The 19,556-nt window shown below is 42.7% G+C and overlaps 1 protein-coding gene across 22 annotated transcripts in view; it reads left to right on the top strand.

Moving 5' to 3' along the window:
- The window catches only part of EPB41 (erythrocyte membrane protein band 4.1), a 189,670-nt gene extending 170,290 nt beyond the window's left edge, over positions 1–19,380 (top strand). For 11 of the 22 annotated variants that reach the window (XM_019660270.1, XM_019660309.1, XM_019660319.1 and 8 more), the window contains 6 exons: positions 5,645–6,094; positions 7,311–7,439; positions 12,306–12,407; positions 13,565–13,645; positions 16,306–16,410; positions 17,097–19,380. In XM_019660270.1, coding sequence (XP_019515815.1) covers positions 5,645–6,094; positions 7,311–7,439; positions 12,306–12,407; positions 13,565–13,645; positions 16,306–16,404 — 861 coding nt within the window. In that variant the 3' untranslated portion in view covers positions 16,405–16,410; positions 17,097–19,380. The remainder of the gene's footprint in view (positions 1–5,644; positions 6,095–7,310; positions 7,440–12,305; positions 12,408–13,564; positions 13,646–16,305; positions 16,411–17,096) is intronic. The other 11 variants (XM_019660422.1, XM_019660386.1, XM_019660378.1 and 8 more) reach the window with 2 other exon arrangements.
- Positions 19,381–19,556: the final 176 nt, after the last annotated feature.

Here is a 19,556-nt window from a genome sequence, read left to right as displayed (position 1 = left end):
TAGAGTTATTGTTCAGATCAAGTTTTGGGATACTTTGATCTTTAATGTTTTATGTTCTCAGTTGCTATCATGACTTTGGCAAGAGTGATAATTTTCTTGGAGTGTCTTTACTGTTTCAGAGGCAGGTTATCTAATAAGAAAGTTTACTAAGGAAATAAATCACAGACAATGATATTTTTATTCACATTCCTGAGACTATCCCTGCCACCTCTAAATTAGAAAACATTAAACAAAATATTATGAAGCTTAAGTCTGAACTATTTCTCTTCTGCCCAAGCATATTGTCCATCATCACTGACTTTGATTTTCAGTATCCACTCACTAAATTACTAAGGTTTTGTATTATATTCTTTAAAAAAGTGAGTTTTTATACTATTTGCCACTTACTGACATTTCTCATCATTTTTCCCATTAACTACTTTTTCTTTTAGGAAACTTATGGTTTATTTTTAGCTGTTTTTAAAGATTTGGAGGACATGTAGGGTTTATCAGCACGTCCTTCATAAATTGTTCACCAGGCTCTTCAGGTTTTACAGATCATTTCATTATGAAACCAGATACAAAAGCTTGCATAAAATAACTTAATAACATTTTTGATTAAAAAAGTGCTACATACTTATTTTAGAAAGGTTAAGAAGCAAAGGAAAACACAAAGAACAAAATTAAATTATTTGCAATCCTACCCCTAGTGACATTTTAGTGTACCTTAAGGTCTTTTTCATGTGTATAATTATACACATAGGAAAATATGATTCTTTAAGTGGATAAGAAATAAAACATAGCACATTATCCAGAGGAGGGTTAAGTCTTTGAAGTTAGCATTTTTGCCTCTTTCCGCATTCCAGCATCTAATCCTGGTCCTGAGATGAAAGTGCCTCCCTGACATCACATGGCAAGGTTGGCAGTGATATTGCTGTTGTTCACTTGGTCCTTATCTGCCTACCCAGGATTTTAATATATAGAAAGATAAAAATGAAACAATAGCAGGTTCTTTTCTTCCTTTTGACAGAAAGAGGATTTGTTTTTGTATTGTTACCCAAAGGTAAAATTAGTCTTCACTAAGCAGGGAACAAGTGATCAAATGTGTGGGGAGGAAATTACTACGTAGGCCCTCCAGAAAAAAACTTATATGGCTCTTGCTTATGTAGCAAAATTTTAGAAAGATTTTCAGGATTCATTTTCATTGTGATGCGAATAGGATAAGATAGTTTCGTAAGCATAACTGTGGTTCTTTCAATAGTCTCTTCAAATATATAAACTGTTTGCTCCAAAAATAACCTGAAAAGAAAAATTCTCTACATTGCATTTAATGAAATGGCAGCAAAATACCTATAAAACACCCATATCCTGCTCTTAATGATATCTGGAATCTCTAATTCAAGAGAGAGGTAATTTATAATTCACAAAGGCACTTATATACACAGAGTTGATAATCCTGAGACATAATGCCTTTGAATAAATAGTTTTCAAGAGAAAGCCTTTAGAAAAAAAAATCCCTTGTTCCCCCCCCCCAAAGAAAATACTGAATTATCATACATGGCAGCAGCCATTGACTTTTTAAATAAAATTGAGAATTTTCAATCAAATCATGTTCCTGCTCAATTACATATTTGACTAACATCCTTCTGATAGTCTTAAAACCAACTAGATAGCCTTGAGGTACTTTATACATGCAGCTAGCTGGTCTTTCTATTGTAGTATCTTCCTTATAGATCCCCCATTAGTCCAGACAAGTAACATCTGAATTAACACCTTTGAATCAATCACCTTAAATCTTAGTGTTGGCCACTAAAATGAGGCTCTGCTAAGAGGACTTTGGACAACCTTTATACTTCTCGAAAGTATAGTCAGGTTTGGTGGACATGTCCTTTGGTCCTACTTGAAATTCTTCCTGTTGCCATGGGAAGAAATTATTTAGAATCAGAGACTGACTTGAGTTTAAATCCTAGCTCCATCACTGTGCTAGTTCTAAGTTGTTTAACCTCTCCATTTCTTCATCTACAAATTAGACATAGTGACTACCTCTTAGTGAGGTTGTAAAAAATTAAATGAGGAAACATGTTAAAGTGACTAGCACAGTACCTGACACATGGTGAACATGTAATAATGTTAGTTTTCCTCTTATTTTACTGATAAAATGCTGGACTAGACAATGGGTCTTGTCAAGTAAGCCACTTTTTATATTCTTTCTAACCATGCCTTTTCAGTTTTCCAATAGCACAAGGCAAAGCAGATGTTCTCCAGTCACCTGGATTTATTTAGTACACTTTCAGCAAGTTTTTACTGAACATCTATTATGTGCCAGAAGCTGTACAAGAGAGTACATAGTAACATAGCTAAGTAACACAGTACGTGCTTATCCCCCAAGGAGCTCATAGCCTAATGGAAAAGACTGATGGTTAAACCAGTAACAACAGGGTGCAATGGGAACAAAAGAGGATGGTATCTAAACATATGTTAGGCATCGAGGGACAAACTTTCAGGGGGAGCTGACACTTGAGCTGAGCATGGACTGCCAGGCAGAAGGAACAATATTTAGGCAGGGAGGCAAAAGAAAGCATGCTCTGTTCTAGGAACTGCAAATAGTTTTGAATAATGGAGAGAAGGATGTGTGTGAAGGTGTAACAGGGTGAAGCTGGAGAAAGAGGTAGGAGTCATGTTTTAAAGTATTTTCTGTGTCTTACTCAAGGGTCTGGACTTTAACCAGAAGGTTGTGAAGAACCACTGAAGGGTTTTAAGATGCAAAATACAATGTTCAATGTTTCATTTTAGAAATAAAGACTTTAGCAGCAGAGTAGAGGATATATTCAAGGAGATGAGGTTTGAGATGAGAAAGAAGGAAGGAAGAAAGGAAAGAAGAAAAACTGTTTAGGGCCTTAGTAGTAAGCTGAGTGGGGCATTATAGGAGCATGAATGAAGATAGTAAACATGATAGAAACAAGCAAATACAGGGTGTAAAGTACAGCATAGGGAATATAGTCAATAATATTGTAATAACTGTGTATGGTGTCAGGGGGATCACTTTGTGAATTATATAAATGTCTAACCACTATGCTGTACACCTGAAACTAATATAAAATATTAAATAAAATGCAACAGCATGTCAACTGAATTGAGAAAATAAAAAAGGAACAAGCAGATAGATAAGGGAGATCTTCAAGTGGAATAGAAATGATTTGATATAATCTATGGGAGGCAGTGGATGCACGTAAGGAAGGCGTCGAAGATGGTTCTCAGGATCCCGGCAGGGAAGACTGGGGTGGGGGGATGGTGCCATTCACTGATGTACTAGAAATGATGGAAGAGGGTGGGCTGGCGGGTCCAGGCAGCAGAAGAGATGAGTTTAGTGTTGGGCATATTGCATTCCATATGCCTGGGACGATGTCCAGTAAGGAGTTGGCGGTGAAGTCCAAGAAATCCGGGCAACAGAGCCAGCTGGAGAGGTTGATTTGACCATATGTGAGAGTGCTGTAAGTGGTGGTTTAATCCAACTGCTACTAGTTTTTCTTTTATTTCCAATGACTCACACATATTAGGTGATCAGTAAATATTTGTTGAATTGATATTACTGTGGCTACAGCTCTTACCCTTGGTCTCCTCTGTGCAAACTTTGAAAAAGAATGATTGATCTATCTAATTTTACTCAGCAGTAGGCAACTTTGGGCCAAGTGGTGCTGGCCTAAGTAATTTTTTAATTCACAAATGGCTTCTTGGTCACTCGAGGAGACTGATACAAAATTCGCTCTTACTTGATTGATTATCTTAGGTATTTTCCTAGTTATTAATCAGCCTTCTCAGTTGTGAAAAAATACATATTTGGGGAAGCCATGAAATTCCTCTCCCTGTGGATGGGTTTGGGTATGCTATTCACAGTGCTAGAGCTAGCATATAGCAATTTGAGAAAGCTTATTTATTACCAGCTGATCTTTTTTGGATAGTTCTAGAGCACCTTGTCTAACTCAAAAGAAATAATGAGAAAAGTGCCCTAGAAAGTACAGTGTGTTAATAACATTACAACAAATTCATTCCGGTGTCCCCCAGGCCCTAGCATATTATAGGTGCTCAGCTCATGTTGATTGAATTAAGTGAATCTATATAATACTTTAGAATTTACAAAGTGCTTTCATATACATTATTGTATTTGACCCTCAGAACCCTATGAGTCAAACCAAGTATTATTCTCATTTTTAAGTATGAGGAAATTCATATACCCTTAGCAAGAATATTTTATGTATCTCTGATACATCTGCAGACAGTTTCTGTTGTCATTTCTCAGTCCCATTTTTTTCATGCCCTAAGTAATACTCATAATCAGTCATTGAAAGACCTGCCTAATCTGAATTCCACTTGTACCACTTTGGGATGCTCTTGACTGTTTCAAGATGGCCTAGAAGAAAAGTTGGCCTGAAGTTCTTGAGTACGCTGCATCTTTTCTTGCCTTCATAGAGCACGGGTTTATATTCATCACAGTGGAGGCTTGTTTATAAGTGAAGGAGCAGCAGTGATTGTTTTTTTAATATCATCCATATAACATGATTTGAGTACTAAAATGTGCAAGCTGGTCCAAGCATATGTCATTTGCTCCAGGAACACCTTTTTGAAAGAGTCCCTTTCTGTTACTAAGTTCCTCGGTGGATGTAATATGGTAAATTGACCTTACCAAAATTTCAGGCCTAGGTGGCATATTTACAGCTTTCTGGTGGAGCTCTTGCAGATGTTACTTTGCATGACGTCTGGCTTCTGTTAGATTGTTCATTTTCCAAATGGCTCATCTTTTCTTCCTACTAGTGTGAGTCCCTTGTCTTCTTTTACCTATGGCACCTTTCTTTAAACTTTAGGAATAGATCCCTCTGCTGTGACGTTTTCTTCTCATCCATGTCCTCCTGGAAGTACTTATTTTAGGTCTGTTTTTCCTGTGATGTGAGGCACTTAGCCCAGGAAGGAACTCTGTTTCCAGAATTTATTTCCTTTAGGGGTTGAAGATGTTGTGTCATGCATCTGTGAAGAAATAGATCTCAGCTGCTGGGTCACTTTTATTCTGTTTACGAAGAAATGTTTCACTGTTTTTGATAATTATATTTAACTCATGGCAATGATTGGATTAAGTCTGTGCTGATGTGCTGGGCTTCTATATCCCTGCCAACCAAAGACTAGATTTTAGCTTCTCCATTAGGCGCTAGTAAGATGATACATATGGCTTAGGATATGAAACATCTTTCAACCTGATCAGGCTCCTCAATATGTTTTGATTGACTCATAGATCACGTTGTGCCCTGTGTATAGCGATGAGTTGGGTATTTAGGAATATGACAAAGTAACTCCTTTAAATATGAAGAGCATGTATTATACAGGAGAGACCATAGTAATGCAGAGTGCTTGCTTGGTACTGGGTGAGGGACATCGAAATTGCTTCTCGAATTAACAAAGTTCTAGAAATGCAACCAAAGTGAGGTTGGATCTGCTTAAGCTGATATATTTAGTAAACAACAGCTCTTCCCTTTGATCACCTTAGGGACTAAGATTCTTGGTTTATATTAGTACTAATATTTTTGAGGCCTCTTAAAAATCATTGATTCTCAGAATTCACTACATTCCCCATTTATTCCTAATCTTCTTGCTTCTGTATATGTTCATTTATTTGTAGAATGTAAATGGCATTCGCACTGAGGAGGTGGCTGCCGTGACAAAGGGGCCATCTACCAACCCCGACTCTGAATGGGAGGGCCCCACGCATTCATTAATGCCTAGTAAGAGCCAAATGACCACCCCGTCGGAGTCTCCGAAAAGCTTTGACTTGGGCTCCCTCTCCATAAGCAGCAAGCAGACAGAAGAGAAGGAGCCAGGGGCAGCTGGCTCTCTTGATACTAAGGAAATGCCCCGAGGCCCCAGTGGGGAATGTGTGGAAGCGGAGGAACAGGCCAGTGCCTTAAAGTCCTCAGTATCACCAGCTTCCTCTCAGCTGCAACTTGGTGAAAAAAAGGCAGAGAGTAGTGAAGAACACGTTACACCAGGAGAGCCCCTTGGAAAGCAAAATGGATCGTTTCTTGACTCTCGTGTGGGTAACCAGTTCCCCATCCTCATTCGAAGTTTCCAGGTAGTAACTGATTCGATGACGCAGGCCTAAATGACTCGCTTTGGGAGAAGGCAGATCTGTTCTGTGGAGGAGGTGGCAGTGGTGGTGGTAATGGTGAGGGCAGCAGCCTCTCTGCTTTTCTTCAAAAATCACAGAATAAAACTGAAGCCCTTGATTACTATAAAGAAATTTATTCAGAGTAATGAACTCCATGGCTTAGAAATGCTTTCTCCCCCGATGACTTAACAAGACTCTTGGGGGTAAACTCCAGCTGTTCATCTTTATGAAGCTGGTGTGTGTTCCTCTTTTCCTTGCTCGAGTAGGGGCTGTGTAAAGAGGTGAATTTATGAGGCTTCTGTGATGAGGAGCCTACAGTGTTCTGAGATCGTGCTCAAAAAATTCAAATACTCTTAATTAAAAGGGGCCACTGATTTCACTGTGCAGTTTCAGGCTCCAAATTACTTATGTAGCCACACAACCTAGCTCACTGACCCCACTCCCACTGACCCCACCACTCTCATGGGCTTCCATGATCATAGGCACTAATCTCCTATGCTATGGTGGATGGCCACTTAACTTGATCACAGTCAAATGGTAGTTTTAGGGTGATTTATAGTCTTGGGGAAGGTGAACTGATGGACAAGAAGCCTTTGATATTCTACTAATGTTCATTCTTCTGAAATTCTGAGATTAATCACCAGGTGGTGGTAGAACTGATTAATTTCTTTCCAGTTTTCAAATACTGTTTCTTCTCAGTAACTCCAAAGTGAATGTCTGACATTGATTTGAAAGAAGTTAATGAATGCCAGGGTAATGCATTTCCATGCCACTGCTGTTTCATGTACCGTTTGTACTTAGCGGAGGAAATGTGGCTGATTTTCTTAATGGTACAGTCACAAGGACAAACAAGCGACTGCTACTTGGCAAATAGTTTTATGTTCAAATTCTGAAGGTCAGTCCAAAGTTTTTTCTATCACCAATCATAATTGTCTGATCTTATAGCTTGCCATTAAGCATATGAAAGTGGTTACAGTAATGCTGTTCTTTAATATCCCTCATGATTTGACACCTTGTCCGAGCTGCTTTGGAACAGTGTCCAAGTCTTGGGCAGAGATTGAGCTAGGCCTTTGCTTAATTAGAGCTATCACTTTGATCAGATCAATGTCAGAAGATTAGCTCCCCACAGCCTTCAAAAGATTCCGGTAACTCTTTTTTTTTTTTTTTTACTGCTTCACAGCCTCCCCTGGTGAAGACTCAAACTGTCACCATCTCAGACACTGCCAATGCTGTGAAAAGTGAAATCCCAACCAAAGATGTCCCTATTGTCCACACTGAGACCAAGACCATCACTTACGAGGCTGCGCAGGTAGGACTCAGTTTGATGTTTCAGAGCCAAAGACTGGCGGAAACAACCTTCCTTCACAGGGTTTCTAATAATTTGCTGCCAATCATGCTAGGCTTTTCTGGCACCGTTCTCTTTAGAAGACATCACTGAGCTAAGGATGTTCCACATTACTTTATTAAAAGCAAAATTGTCTTGGATCTAATTGATTATGTCTACCCAATTCACTTAGGGAAGGCAGACCAGTGCAATGGTTAAGAGCATGGGCTTTGGGTTAAACAAACCTGAGTTCAGGTCCTGGCTTCTCCATTTATTAACTTCAGCAAGTAACTGAACATCTCTGAGCCTTGACGCCCCACCCCACCCCCCACCTCCACCCCAATGACATTAGTACCTGTATCTCGCTCATGATTTTGTTATGAAGATTATATAAGACATAGCACTGTATGGCATCGACTTGAGCACCATGCCGGAAATCATAGATAACAGCTATAAGAATCATAATCAATTTAATACAATGAAATTTAATTTAAAATCACATAAGAATTTAAATTTTTTGTTTACTTCCTACTTTTAATAAAATTTCTTCTTCATTATTGGAAATTTGAATGAGCTAGGGTTGCTTATGTTGAATTGTTTTTCTTTCCTTTTTTGTTTTTTTAATCCACGAAAGTCAAAGGTAAGAAAAACTTTTGCCTCTATAAACTGAGCTGTTAATTCATTGCTGCAACAAATATTTCTCGAGCATTCATATATTAGTCCAAAGCAGTATACAAGGTAGACAGGCCCTACCCTCTGGAACTTCCATTCTAATCAGAAGACAGGCAATAAAACACATAAATAAATGTAAAAATTTCAGGCAGTGATAAGTGCTATAAAGAAACTAAAATAAAGAGTTAGACAGTATGGGATTACATGGAAGGTTGCTACTTGGGATTAAAATAGTCAGGAAAATCCTCTCTGAAGAGGTAACGTTTTGGCCGAGGCCTGCAGGATGACGGGCTGGATAACTTGAAACAACTCGCTGATCTCTTTAAGCCTCTGGGGTCCTCAGCTGTAAAATGGGGATAACACTGCCTATCACTGCAAAATCTGGGGGAGGAGTAAGTGAAATGATATCTGAAATGATAAACACGCTTGGCGTATTCATAGATATTCGGTTAATGTTAGAAGGCTCCCCCCTTCTCTCTCTTGTGGTCTGGAGTGTGGAATTTGAGTTTGGTAAACAGCAAGAGGTTGCTTGAAGTTTTTTAATGATGCTGATAAAATGGCATCATTAAAGCAATGATTTTGGAAGATGATTCCTAAAGCTGTGTGCTGAATGTATTAAAGTAGAGGGATGCCTGGAGACAGGAATATGACTGGAGCAGGTCTGGGGAGATGCTTGTAAAGAAATGAAGTGTAGCCTGAGGAAATGAGGAGGAGGAGGCTGTGTCAAGAGAGAAATGAATGAATAGGACTTGGCAGTGAAAGGAACTGGAAAAGGAAGGAATAGGGAATTACTTGGAGATAGTGCACACCATTAGCCAGAGGGTGTAGGAAGGAATTACTCGCTTATGGGAGTGGGCCCGTTAGGTTGTTCCACTACCACAGAAACAACCTAAATGTCCATCAGTAGGGAACGGATGCAATAAATTATGGTGCATCCGATTAAGGTCATTCTATGCAGCTTTTAAAAAAACTTGTGATGGGAATAATCTGCGTGACAAATTGGGAAATGAAAAAGCCCAGTGCAATATGGTGTCGATACTATGCAGAAATAAGTACCTGACACATAATAAAGACCCGTAATCATTTGCTATTGTTATTATTTATTTATTTGCTATAGGTATTTCTACTTCTGTTTTTATCATCTTGCCACACAAGTAAGCCCAGGAACCTTCCCCCCCCACCCCCCTTCCATAAGTCCCACACTTTGGGAAACATGGAGGGAGGAAATGGGGAGCCAGAATAGGGTTTTACTGTTGGTATGTATGTGTGCGCATATGTATGCTTAAGCCCAAATTTACATACAGTGAAATGCATAGGTTTTCATTGATTTTGACAAATGTGTTTACCTGTATAACCAAGACACACGTGGCATACAGAACATTTCCATCACTCCTTTCTTTATTGCCTTTTCCAGTCAACCTAACCCCCTGGGCAGCCGCTGCTCTGATTTCTATCAGCATAGCTTAGTTTTGCCTGTTCTTGGACTTCATATAAATAGAAGTATACATTAGTACACCTTTGTGTCAAACATGTTTTTCAGATTTATCCATGTTATATGAATCCATAGTTCACTGCTTTTTATTGTCGAATAGTATTCCATTGTGTGAATATACCACAATTTGTTTATCCTTTCATTTGTTGATAGACATTAGAGTTTATTTCAGTGGGGCAAATATGAACAAAGCTGCTATAAACATTTATGTGCAAGTCTTTCTGTGGGCAGATGTTTTCACTTATCTTGGGTAAACACCTAAGAGTGGAATTGCTGAGTCACAGGATAAATGAATATTTAACTTTATAAGCAGCTGTCAAAGCTCCAGTGTCATTTTGAGGAAACATTGGTAAGAGGGTCAAAGAAAAGAAGGCTGATGTGGGAAGAGTGTAAGCTGGAATCATAACAGCATCTCTTCCATCTTCTACCTTCTTCAGAGACAGAAGGGAGGAGCGAGGGGGTGGATGGAAGGTAGAGAGAGACAGCGTCACAGGTTTAATAGAGAAGGAGCTCTTTAAAGAGGTTTAGCCCTCCTGGCACACAAATTTATATTCTTATAACCATTTATAAAGTACTTTTATTTCTATAATCTCTTTTGATCTTCAAAACAATGCTATGGTGGAGGCACAGAACATATTCCAGTATTGCCTGTTATAAATGACAAAACTGAAGCTCAGTGAAGTCAGAATAACTTGCCCAGTTATTTGAGCTGGGACCCAAACCCCAGTCTTCAGACAAGAGGTTTCTTGCCCTAAGTCCTAGTTCAAACACTTTTAACTATAGAACCTTGAGAAATTATCCAACCTTTCTGGACCTCAGTTTTCTTAACTGTACAGTGAGTATAATAATAAGACCTACTCGAGAGGATATAAAGTACAGCATAGGGAATATAGTCAATAATATTGTAATAACTATGTTTGGTGCCAGGTGGGTACTAGACTTATTGGGAGGATCACTCATAAATTATATAAATGTCTATCCACTGTGTTGTACACCTGAAGCTAATATAAAATAATACTGAATGTCAACTGTAATTGAAAAATAAAAAACATATAATCAAAAAATAATAACAATGGGACCTCCTTCAGATACTGAGAAGTATAATTGAGATGACGGTTGCATTATGTGCTTAGACGTAGTAGGCGTACAACAAATATTAGTTAAATCTGAATCTAAGGTAGATAAATGGGTCTGGGCTGAAGAAAGTGTCAGTGAAGTAGCCAATAATATATACCTGGCATGATGGTGGCATGTGTGTAAGACTTAGGTGACACGGCCATGTTCCCTCTCTTTGTTTTGTCCACATTCCTAGCTGGAAGGGAACCCAGCTAGGGACTCTTCTTCCTAATTCTCTTCTCCTTCTTTCACCCTCCCAACACCCTCCCCCCCGCCCCAATATTCTCAAAATTCTGCCTTAATGAAATGTGGTCCTACCCGTAAAAAGAGTTGGCGGCCTCTGCTTGTAAAAACAAATGACTTATATAAAGAGGCAGAGAAAGATAGTAACCTAACACATTTATTGCTGCAGGATTCTTTATAAAAATAATTGCAATTCTCTAAATCCCCCTCTGAGATAGTGTACAATCCCAGTACCCTGTATTTTAGGTCATTATTCTCTGAAAAATCATGTCGCCAGCCTCCGTCCTATTCTCCTTTATTTCCATCTTGGTTATGGGGTTATCAGCAGCTCTGAGGCTAACAGCCCAAATGATGACCAATAACTGTTCATCGGGCTGAGTTTGGCCCCTGTCAATCATCTCTCTTCCTTTTTGCCAATGTCATTTCTCAGCCTGGTCCTAGTGTGTTTATTTTGGTCATCAGATGGTGAGCTCCAGAGAGACGAGAAACGGCCACAGCCCTTGTTCTGTATATGGATTAGTTGTGTAGCTTGGCATTTAACATATTTTAAACCCCTCTTATGATAAGGAGGGTCCATTTCAATAACAGTTTTGTTGTCAGAAATGTCATTGAGATATTATGTGTATTTCCTTCCACTCTGCCTTAAAGGGACATTTCCTACCTTACTTGCTCCAGTCTCCCGTCTCCATCTTCAAAGAAGATAGTCTGAGATTCCTTGGTCCCTTAAGCCCCAGCAAGAACCTTTCCTGATCCTTTCTGGAAAATTCACCCTATGATTCAGAACCTACCCATGCCTTAGCAACCAAGAGTTTATACCTTTCCTGCCTTGGCCAGTGTGTAAAAAGCACCAGATCTGTAGAGAGGACAATTGCCACTGATTAGCTTTAAGTCATTGGGCAAATCATCCACCTTCTCTGAGCCTGAGTTTTCTTACCTGAGAGTGCTAATAAATCTCCGCCCTTTCTGTTTATTTTGCAAGGCTGTGTGAGCTTCAGAACAGATAATGCTACAAAGCCATTTGTGAACTATAAAATGCCATACACATGTGCATAGTTACTGTCACTCTTGTTGAACCTGTGGCTGCACTCTGCTGCCTTTTTCTGATCCACTCCTGTCACTGACCCAATGCCAAGGGCAACTGGGCCCATTCAACTGTTTTAGAAGGAGCCTTGTTGCCAGGCTATTTGTTTTATGTATTCATTAAGATATCACTGTAAGGGAACCAGGTTTTTGCTTTAGAATGTACAGCTGAAGAGCAAAGCTGCATCCTGCAACGTTTGCCTTTCTGCGATGCCTGATCATAGGTTGTGTTTACTTCCCTTCTGTAGACTGAGGACAGCAATGGGGACTTGGACCCAGGAGTCTTGCTGACAGCTCAGACCATCACCTCTGAGACCACCAGCAGCACCACCACAACTCAGATTACCAAGGTAACAGACCGGCCAGAGCTTCCTTCTGGAACCCAATGGCATGTCAAGCTTGCTGTCTCTGTGCAGGAAAGACCCGAGTCCATAAACAAGGGTTTTCTGCTTCATCCCTATTGAGCCAAGTTATTCCAGGTGTCGCAGGCAGAACGGCCCTGCTGCTCTCCCCGGCCATGAGCCTAGGGAGACCCCGAGAGCATCCCTTCCTACTTAGTCGTCTCATAAAGTCACACGTGGTTATTCTCTTCACACATCCATCGGTCTCTCTGGTCAGTGAGTCCCCTATCTGGCTGTGGAGATAAGTTTAAAAAGTCAGTTTAAGGGCAGGCGTTGTTGGCATTAATTACACAACCGTATTTTCCAAGCCAAAAATCAGAACTTGGGGACCAACAAAGAATTTTTATGTGATGTTCAGGATCAAGGCCATGGGAACTATCCTTTAGATGCTGGAATATTGGAATTATTAGAATATTGTTTATGGGGCCAGGGGGACAATGTATTAGAACTGCTCCCAGAAAATCAAGGATAATCCACGTTTGCTGTCGCACTAGAGGAAAATGCACTTTTTATCAGTCAGAAATCTGGATTTCTCACCAAGCTCTAGCATCAACACACAGATGCCCGGAAGCCAGTTACTTAATGTGTCTAGACCTTGGTTTTCTTCATGTGTCAAGTAGGGAAACCTACCCACCCTGAGGGGATTGTTTGAGGATCTCTTCTTGGCATCAGTAATATGAAAATGCTTTAAAATAAAGAGCCCAGTGTGAAGCTGTGTGACATTTTTGTTGAGCCTTCTGATGGTTTTTTTTTTTCTCTTGAAAATAATCAAATAAAATATACAGGAAAAAACAAAGCAGCTATCTGGTTTTTTCCTCCCAAACACCACTGAATCTCACTAGTATTTGGGAGAAAGAAAAAGGGAAAAGTAAATAAGTAGAGAATTGTGACTTCCTGTTTAACTTATTAGAGATTTTAGCAATCCAAGGGGTTGGAGGTAAGCTCATTTAGTAGGTCCAGCCAAGATTTTGGACACATGGGTAAAAAAAGTATCCTATGTAATACCCAGCAGCAGATTAAAATTTGGGAGGGGAGCTTTCAGAATAATCTCTTGCTGTTTCTTTTCTTCCTTTCTCATATGACCGCCTGCCTCCCTTTGGTTTCAGACTGTAAAAGGTGGGATTTCAGAGACCCGGATTGAAAAGAGAATTGTGATCACAGGAGATGCTGACATTGACCATGATCAGGTGCGAATGCTGAGGAGATCCTGGGCGTGGTGGTGGTGGTGGGGGGTGGGGGGGCACGATTGTCCCTGGACGGGAAGACTTATGGATGCAAAAGACCCCTCTGCCAGCTTCACCTCCAGAGAGCCCGCTCGGCTACCCCAACTCTTAAGAAGAAGGACAGAGGGAATCAGACCCTGGAGACCTGTGGGATTGGGGCTGCTGACTGGAGAAGCAAGGACATGTAATAGAAAGAACATGGACTTTAGACTCAAAACACCCGAGTTCACATCCTAGGTTTCACCATGTTCTAGCTCTTAACTCCCTGAGCGTCCGTTTCCTCATCTATAAGATGGGAATTTCTGCAACAATCCTCTCAGGATTGTTGCGAGAATCGAGTGAGATACGGATGTACGGTGTGTGGCACATGGTAGGCTCTAAGTAAACGGAGCTGCTGCTGTTCAGGGGATGTTGTGGACCTGAACCTGTGCTGGAGACAGTAGATGGTATCAAAACAAAAGGAAGGTGTGATCTCCTCCCCAGCGCTGTCATTGCTGAGGAGACAGGCTTGACTTGATTTCTGCCCTAGGTCTAGCACTAACTTACCGTGTGACCTTGGACAAATCACTCTACCTCTGATTTTTTTTCCCTCTCCTAAAAGAGAGTAGGTTGATCTAGATAATTTCTGGGCCCTTCTGAGTGCTAAAATTCTATGAGTTTATGTTAATTAGGTGCTAATTGTGTGCTACAAGCAATTAGCAAATAATAAGGTCAGGATTAATGTTCCTGGTTCTCTGCCTTCTCTGCTGGGCGGGCGGGTGAGGTTAGAGCAGTAAAACTGCAGAACAGAGGGGGTGGAAGACACTGCATGCAAATGCTTCTGGAATCACTGACAGGAGCGCTGGAGCAATAGTTTTGTGGCCTTTATGCTGATATGCTGAGTGCCTTAAAAAAAAAGAAGAAAAGAAAAAGGAAAACTGAGCTGCAGTGCTGGCAGTTCCCTTGGTAGCAGGGCTGATCCTTACAGCTGAGAACGCTGGGCTCTGGGACCCAGCAACAAGGCTGCAAAGCCCAAGTGGGAGGCCTTGCAGCCTGCGTGCCCCCGCTCCATGGAGCCTGCTGCAACCAGCCCGCACCCCCCTCCTCAGCTGGGTGTGATTTGAGCCCCTGCTCTGTGCTCAGTCTGTGCTGAGTAGCAGGATGGGGAGGTGTTTGGGATTTGGAGGGAGACAGACCTGGGTTGACTCTTGACCCCACAACGTATTGTTTGTATGCCCTTGAGCAAGTTATTTTACTTCTCTCAGAGGTAGTTTCACCATCCTTAAAAGAAAGAGAATCATAGGTTCCTTCCAGGGTTGTTGTGACAAAGGGACCAGCACACTTGATAGCTGAGAGATGCTTCAGTGTCCCTCAGTTCTCCTAGGCACTAAGGGATCCGTGGAAGGGATAGGATATGGTACACTCGGGGCAGGGGTGGGGGCGGGGAGGGGGAGGCATGTTGAGGAGGACTGTTCAGGAGAAGTAGTGTGACGCAGTCTTCCATAGAGAGATGGGTGAGGGCCAGAGTAACCAAGGAGAGGGCTTGGGCTGGGCCTTGAAGCATGCGCAGGGGAGGGAGGCTAGAAGGGTCAGAGAGGGTGAGCAGACTTACAGAGGTTGTAGTGCCAAGAATGGCTTTCATGGACCAAGAAACCAAAAGAGGGATTTCCCTTCTCCTGTCCCTCCATGTCCCTCCTAGGGATAGTTCTTCAGAGCCAGGGTCAACAATCAGCTGGTCAGGTCTAGCTGGAGTCCTTTTAGATGGGGGGGCCTGTCCCTGCAACTCCCCATGCCACCAGCCTCCAAAGGCTGTGTTGGGCTCTTCTTCCTCGGGGTGCTCTGGGCTAGAGGCTCAGAGACTTGCAGCCCAAGGAGAGTAGTGGCATCATTGCTTGTCTCTCCCTCTACTCCCTCTAGCTTTTCTAAAATGATCAAAACTCCTCCACATGCTAAAATAGGGTCCCCCCCAAATGAAAAACCAGAAGACAGTATGGTAAAGAGGAAAGTCTGATGGACTTAAGTTAAAACTCCTGTTACATTACTTACAAAATATGAAACGTTAAGCACTTTATTAACCACTGAACCTCAGTTTCCTCGTCTATAAAATGGAAATAACGATACTTCCCTCATTCTTTGGGCTGTTGTGAAGGTCAAGGATATAATAATAATGTAGTTAGGCCAGTGCATGACATGTAATAGAGCCTCTCTCCCTCCCTCCTTTCCTTTCTTCTCCCTACTTCAGCCAAAGACATCTCTTCCTTTTTGTAGTATGCTTCTTTATTTTCCTTCCTTGTACTGAACTTCCTCGTTATCCTATGTTGAACACAGATTTTGCTTTGTCCTTTAGACTCACTTCTCAGTAAATCCTCCCAGACCCACCCAGGCAGCTGCAGCCATTACCCCTGAAGTCCCTCTCTGATTCCTTGAAGGCAGCTCTAACCTTCCCTGTCTCCGTGTTTTCAGTCCAGGAGCCTCCCTACTCAGGATAGAGTGGATCAGGTCATTATCAGCTTGGCTTGGCCTAAACGCTGCCCTGGTGCTGCAGACAGGATTGGTTTCCCAGAGAAAGGCTCTCCCGTGACCCCTGCCTGCCTTCATCAGCCAGCTGCTTTCTGCCTGATGGGTGTCCTTTCTGTCTTTCACAGGTCCTCGTACAGGCCATCAAGGAGGCAAAGGAGCAACACCCAGACATGTCAGTGACCAAGGTGGTCGTCCACCAGGAGACTGAAATCTCTGAGGAATGAACTCAGGTAGGGGCTATTCTTTCTGGGGCGGAGGGTGCTCACTTTCCCAGCCTCAGAGAGCATTGGACGGAGCCCCAGCCACTCCAGAGCCATCCCCCACAACAGTGCCCACCCTGAGGCTTGGTACCGCGAAGTCAGGAGAGGCTGATGAGGGCGGCAGAGGGGGGTTATTAAATATTTGGCTCCCACTAAAGCTCCTGGATCTCTCTGTGTCCTCCTGCCCTTAGCAGTATCAGCAGCAATGGGTTGGAGGAGATACCACAAACATGGATATAAACCCCCATGCACCTCCTAAATCTTCAGGCAACCCCCTGCTTCTCCACCTCGCCCTTCCCCTCTTCTCTCTGCTGTCCCAGAGGAGGGCCAGAGAAGGAGAAGAAAACCAAGAAAAGGAGGACCAGGCTGTCTGGAAATGGGGCGGTTGGAGGACCGGCAAGAAATGGCTCAAGTTCCATAACCAAACTAGAGAGTTGGAAGCAGGGGAGCTGCTTTTTGGGAGACAGGGATCCAGATAAATTTGTGCCTAAAAGTAGTTTACAGATGACTTGAAGAAACCATCTGTCATCGGGCAGGACTGGGTCCTGTAAAACTGCCCAGGCCTTGATTGTCATTTGTAGCACAAGCACTTGGCAATGGGACTGGATGAGAGTCTCCTTTGCAGGATTTAAAAACTTTGCTTCTCTCTCCTCTAGGAACTGTTTACCCCCGACTCCCTGCCCGTCTCCCATCCAAGAGAAAACCAGCAAAATGATAAAGAAGCTAACCTGCAATAATCAGACTTCAGACTTTCAAGATTATTCTAACCACCAGAAAATTGATTTCATTTTCTATTTGGAATTTATACCAACAGAGTCTTCTAGATGTCACTGATCCTTTGGAATACCTTTTTCTATATTGTGATACCAGAAATTGTTCAACTTTTCACTCTACGGACTGTTTTTAAAGAGCTTTTTGGTTTTTTTAATGGGGTGACTTGTAACCCCTTCAGCCTGTCCTCTCCCCATTTATTTCCAACCCAGGTACTGACAGCGTCCACAGAATTCTTCGGGAAACCCTCCAGACGCTGTCAGCTGTGTTGGGGGCCAAAGCAAGCTTACTGGGGCTGCCCTGCTCCCCGCCTAGTTTCATACCCTTTGGATGATAGCAGAAACTTCACTAGCCAGCCCTCCCTCAGAACCAATGACATGACTTTCCCAGAATGTCAGGCAGGGTGGCTGCCCTGATCCACAGGCCCCAGGAAAATGTCCCTGTCCTTCTATGGAGGGTGGTTTGGGTGAGGCGGAGACCTCTGCTAAGAACGTAGTGTTGCTTTTCCTCCCTCCCTCCTGCTCTTTCTTTTTGGAGCTTCTTTAGATCAAAGACATCAGAAGTTGCTTCAGATATATCTGATACTGTGAATGTTGGAACAGATCCGTGGCCTTCACCTCCCCACCCTCCCTCCCTTTTACCTCGTCAGAAGCAGCGGCTCTGCTAAGTGCTCACCCCACCACCCGTCTCAGGAGACCAAAACTCACGGAGACATAGGCACTTTTGGCCAAAGCACTAATGGCACATGTTTAGTGGTGATTTGGGCAAAGAAAGCGAATGAGGTTTTTGAAAGGTTTTCTAGTTCTGGGAATGTGCACTTCACATGGGAACGGTGGGGTTTACCTCAGTCAGATCTTGCTCAGAAGTCCTTCCAGGTGACTGTCGCTGGGCCTCTTCTTTAATCCTGGACGGTAGGGAATGTGACTCGGAGAGGAGGGTGTGTACCGTGACCTGTCTTCTCCCCACCAGCACCCACCTGCCAACAAGGGAATTGGCTTTTAGGGGCCATCCTCCCCACAAGACCCCCACGTGCCAAGGGGTACAGCACCAGCTCTGCTCATTCCCACTCACCATCTGAGTCCGTCAGGTTTTGTAGGCTTGGATTTAATGGTGAGTTTGGCTTTAATTTTTTTGTGTGTTGTTTGGGTTTTGAGAATGAGGACTGGTGTCCCCAATTCTACCATCCCTCGTACAGATTTGGGGGCATTTTTATTCAGTAGGGCTTCTCTAATGTTCCAGTTTGCTTCCCACAAACAGATCTGCCTGCAAGTTCTTAGAACCCTGATTCTAGGACAGAAATGAATTCATGAGGCAGACAGTGGGTCAGAGTCCGCAGTCCCAGGGGGCGTGAGGGCAGCGAGCAGAAGAGAAGCCTCACGCCTCTGCCGTCCACGATGGGAGCCAGTGGCACGTGTCCACAGTGTCTACTGGCTGAATTCTGTTTAGACAAACTCAGTTGGTTTGAACTGATTTCATATGTGTGCATTTTTCTTTTAGTAGTTACGTGAGATTGTTATTAACCAACAGGCAGCTTCTCTGGGAAAGGACAGGAAGAGCTCAGGTGGGATGTGTGACAGGCTTGAGGAGATTGTCCTATCTCAGGAACAGACTTAAAGCCTGTGGCATGGCGTCTGAAATGATGGGGTTTATGTGGGTGGTGCCCAAGCCTGGGCTGTGTTGCCAGGAGTGGTGGTGAGGTTAGAAGTCCAGCTCACATCAAATGAGCATGTAACATGAACTCCCTTGCCAGTGGCCTGCTGGCCTGCTGAAAGCTACTGTGGCTCCCAAAGCTGAAACCTGTGGAATGAGGAGGATGGGGGAAAGCAACAGGGCACCGTGCTTTAGAAATCCGGCAGACTGCATGTTCTGTGCCGTGCAGAGCAGTGTGGCAGCTTTCAGAGCACAGGACCATGCATTGGGGCCGAACCTTTCCCTCAGCTCCATGACCAACTCATTACACGTCTCCTCTCTGCTTCCTTGTCTATAAATTGGACCAGAAGATCTATAACGCCCTTCCAGCGCCGAGAAGCCATGATTTGGACAAGCTAGCAACGAGGGGTGTCCTTCCAAGCCTCTCCCCCTTTCCTTCCTCTCTGGTAACAGATCTTGGGGTTTGGCAATAGTTTGGATTTTTTTCTTCCTGCAATTGTGTGTGTGTGAGAGAGAGAAGAAAAACAGACTCTGTCCAGGTGGACATGCAGAGGGGACTTGGCAGCAGTTTTCTTAAAGTGACTCAGACACACCACAGTAATAACTCTCACTGCGATTTTATTTTTATTTCACTTGAGAAATAAAGACTTCCTCCAAGCCACATGAGGTCTCTGCCACCCACCCACCCACCCACC

This window comes from Hipposideros armiger, unplaced genomic scaffold (genome assembly GCF_001890085.2).
Source record: "Hipposideros armiger isolate ML-2016 unplaced genomic scaffold, ASM189008v1 scaffold_10, whole genome shotgun sequence".
Lineage (NCBI taxonomy): Eukaryota > Metazoa > Chordata > Mammalia > Chiroptera > Hipposideridae > Hipposideros > Hipposideros armiger.
This window is presented reverse-complemented; position numbering and strand designations above follow the sequence as displayed.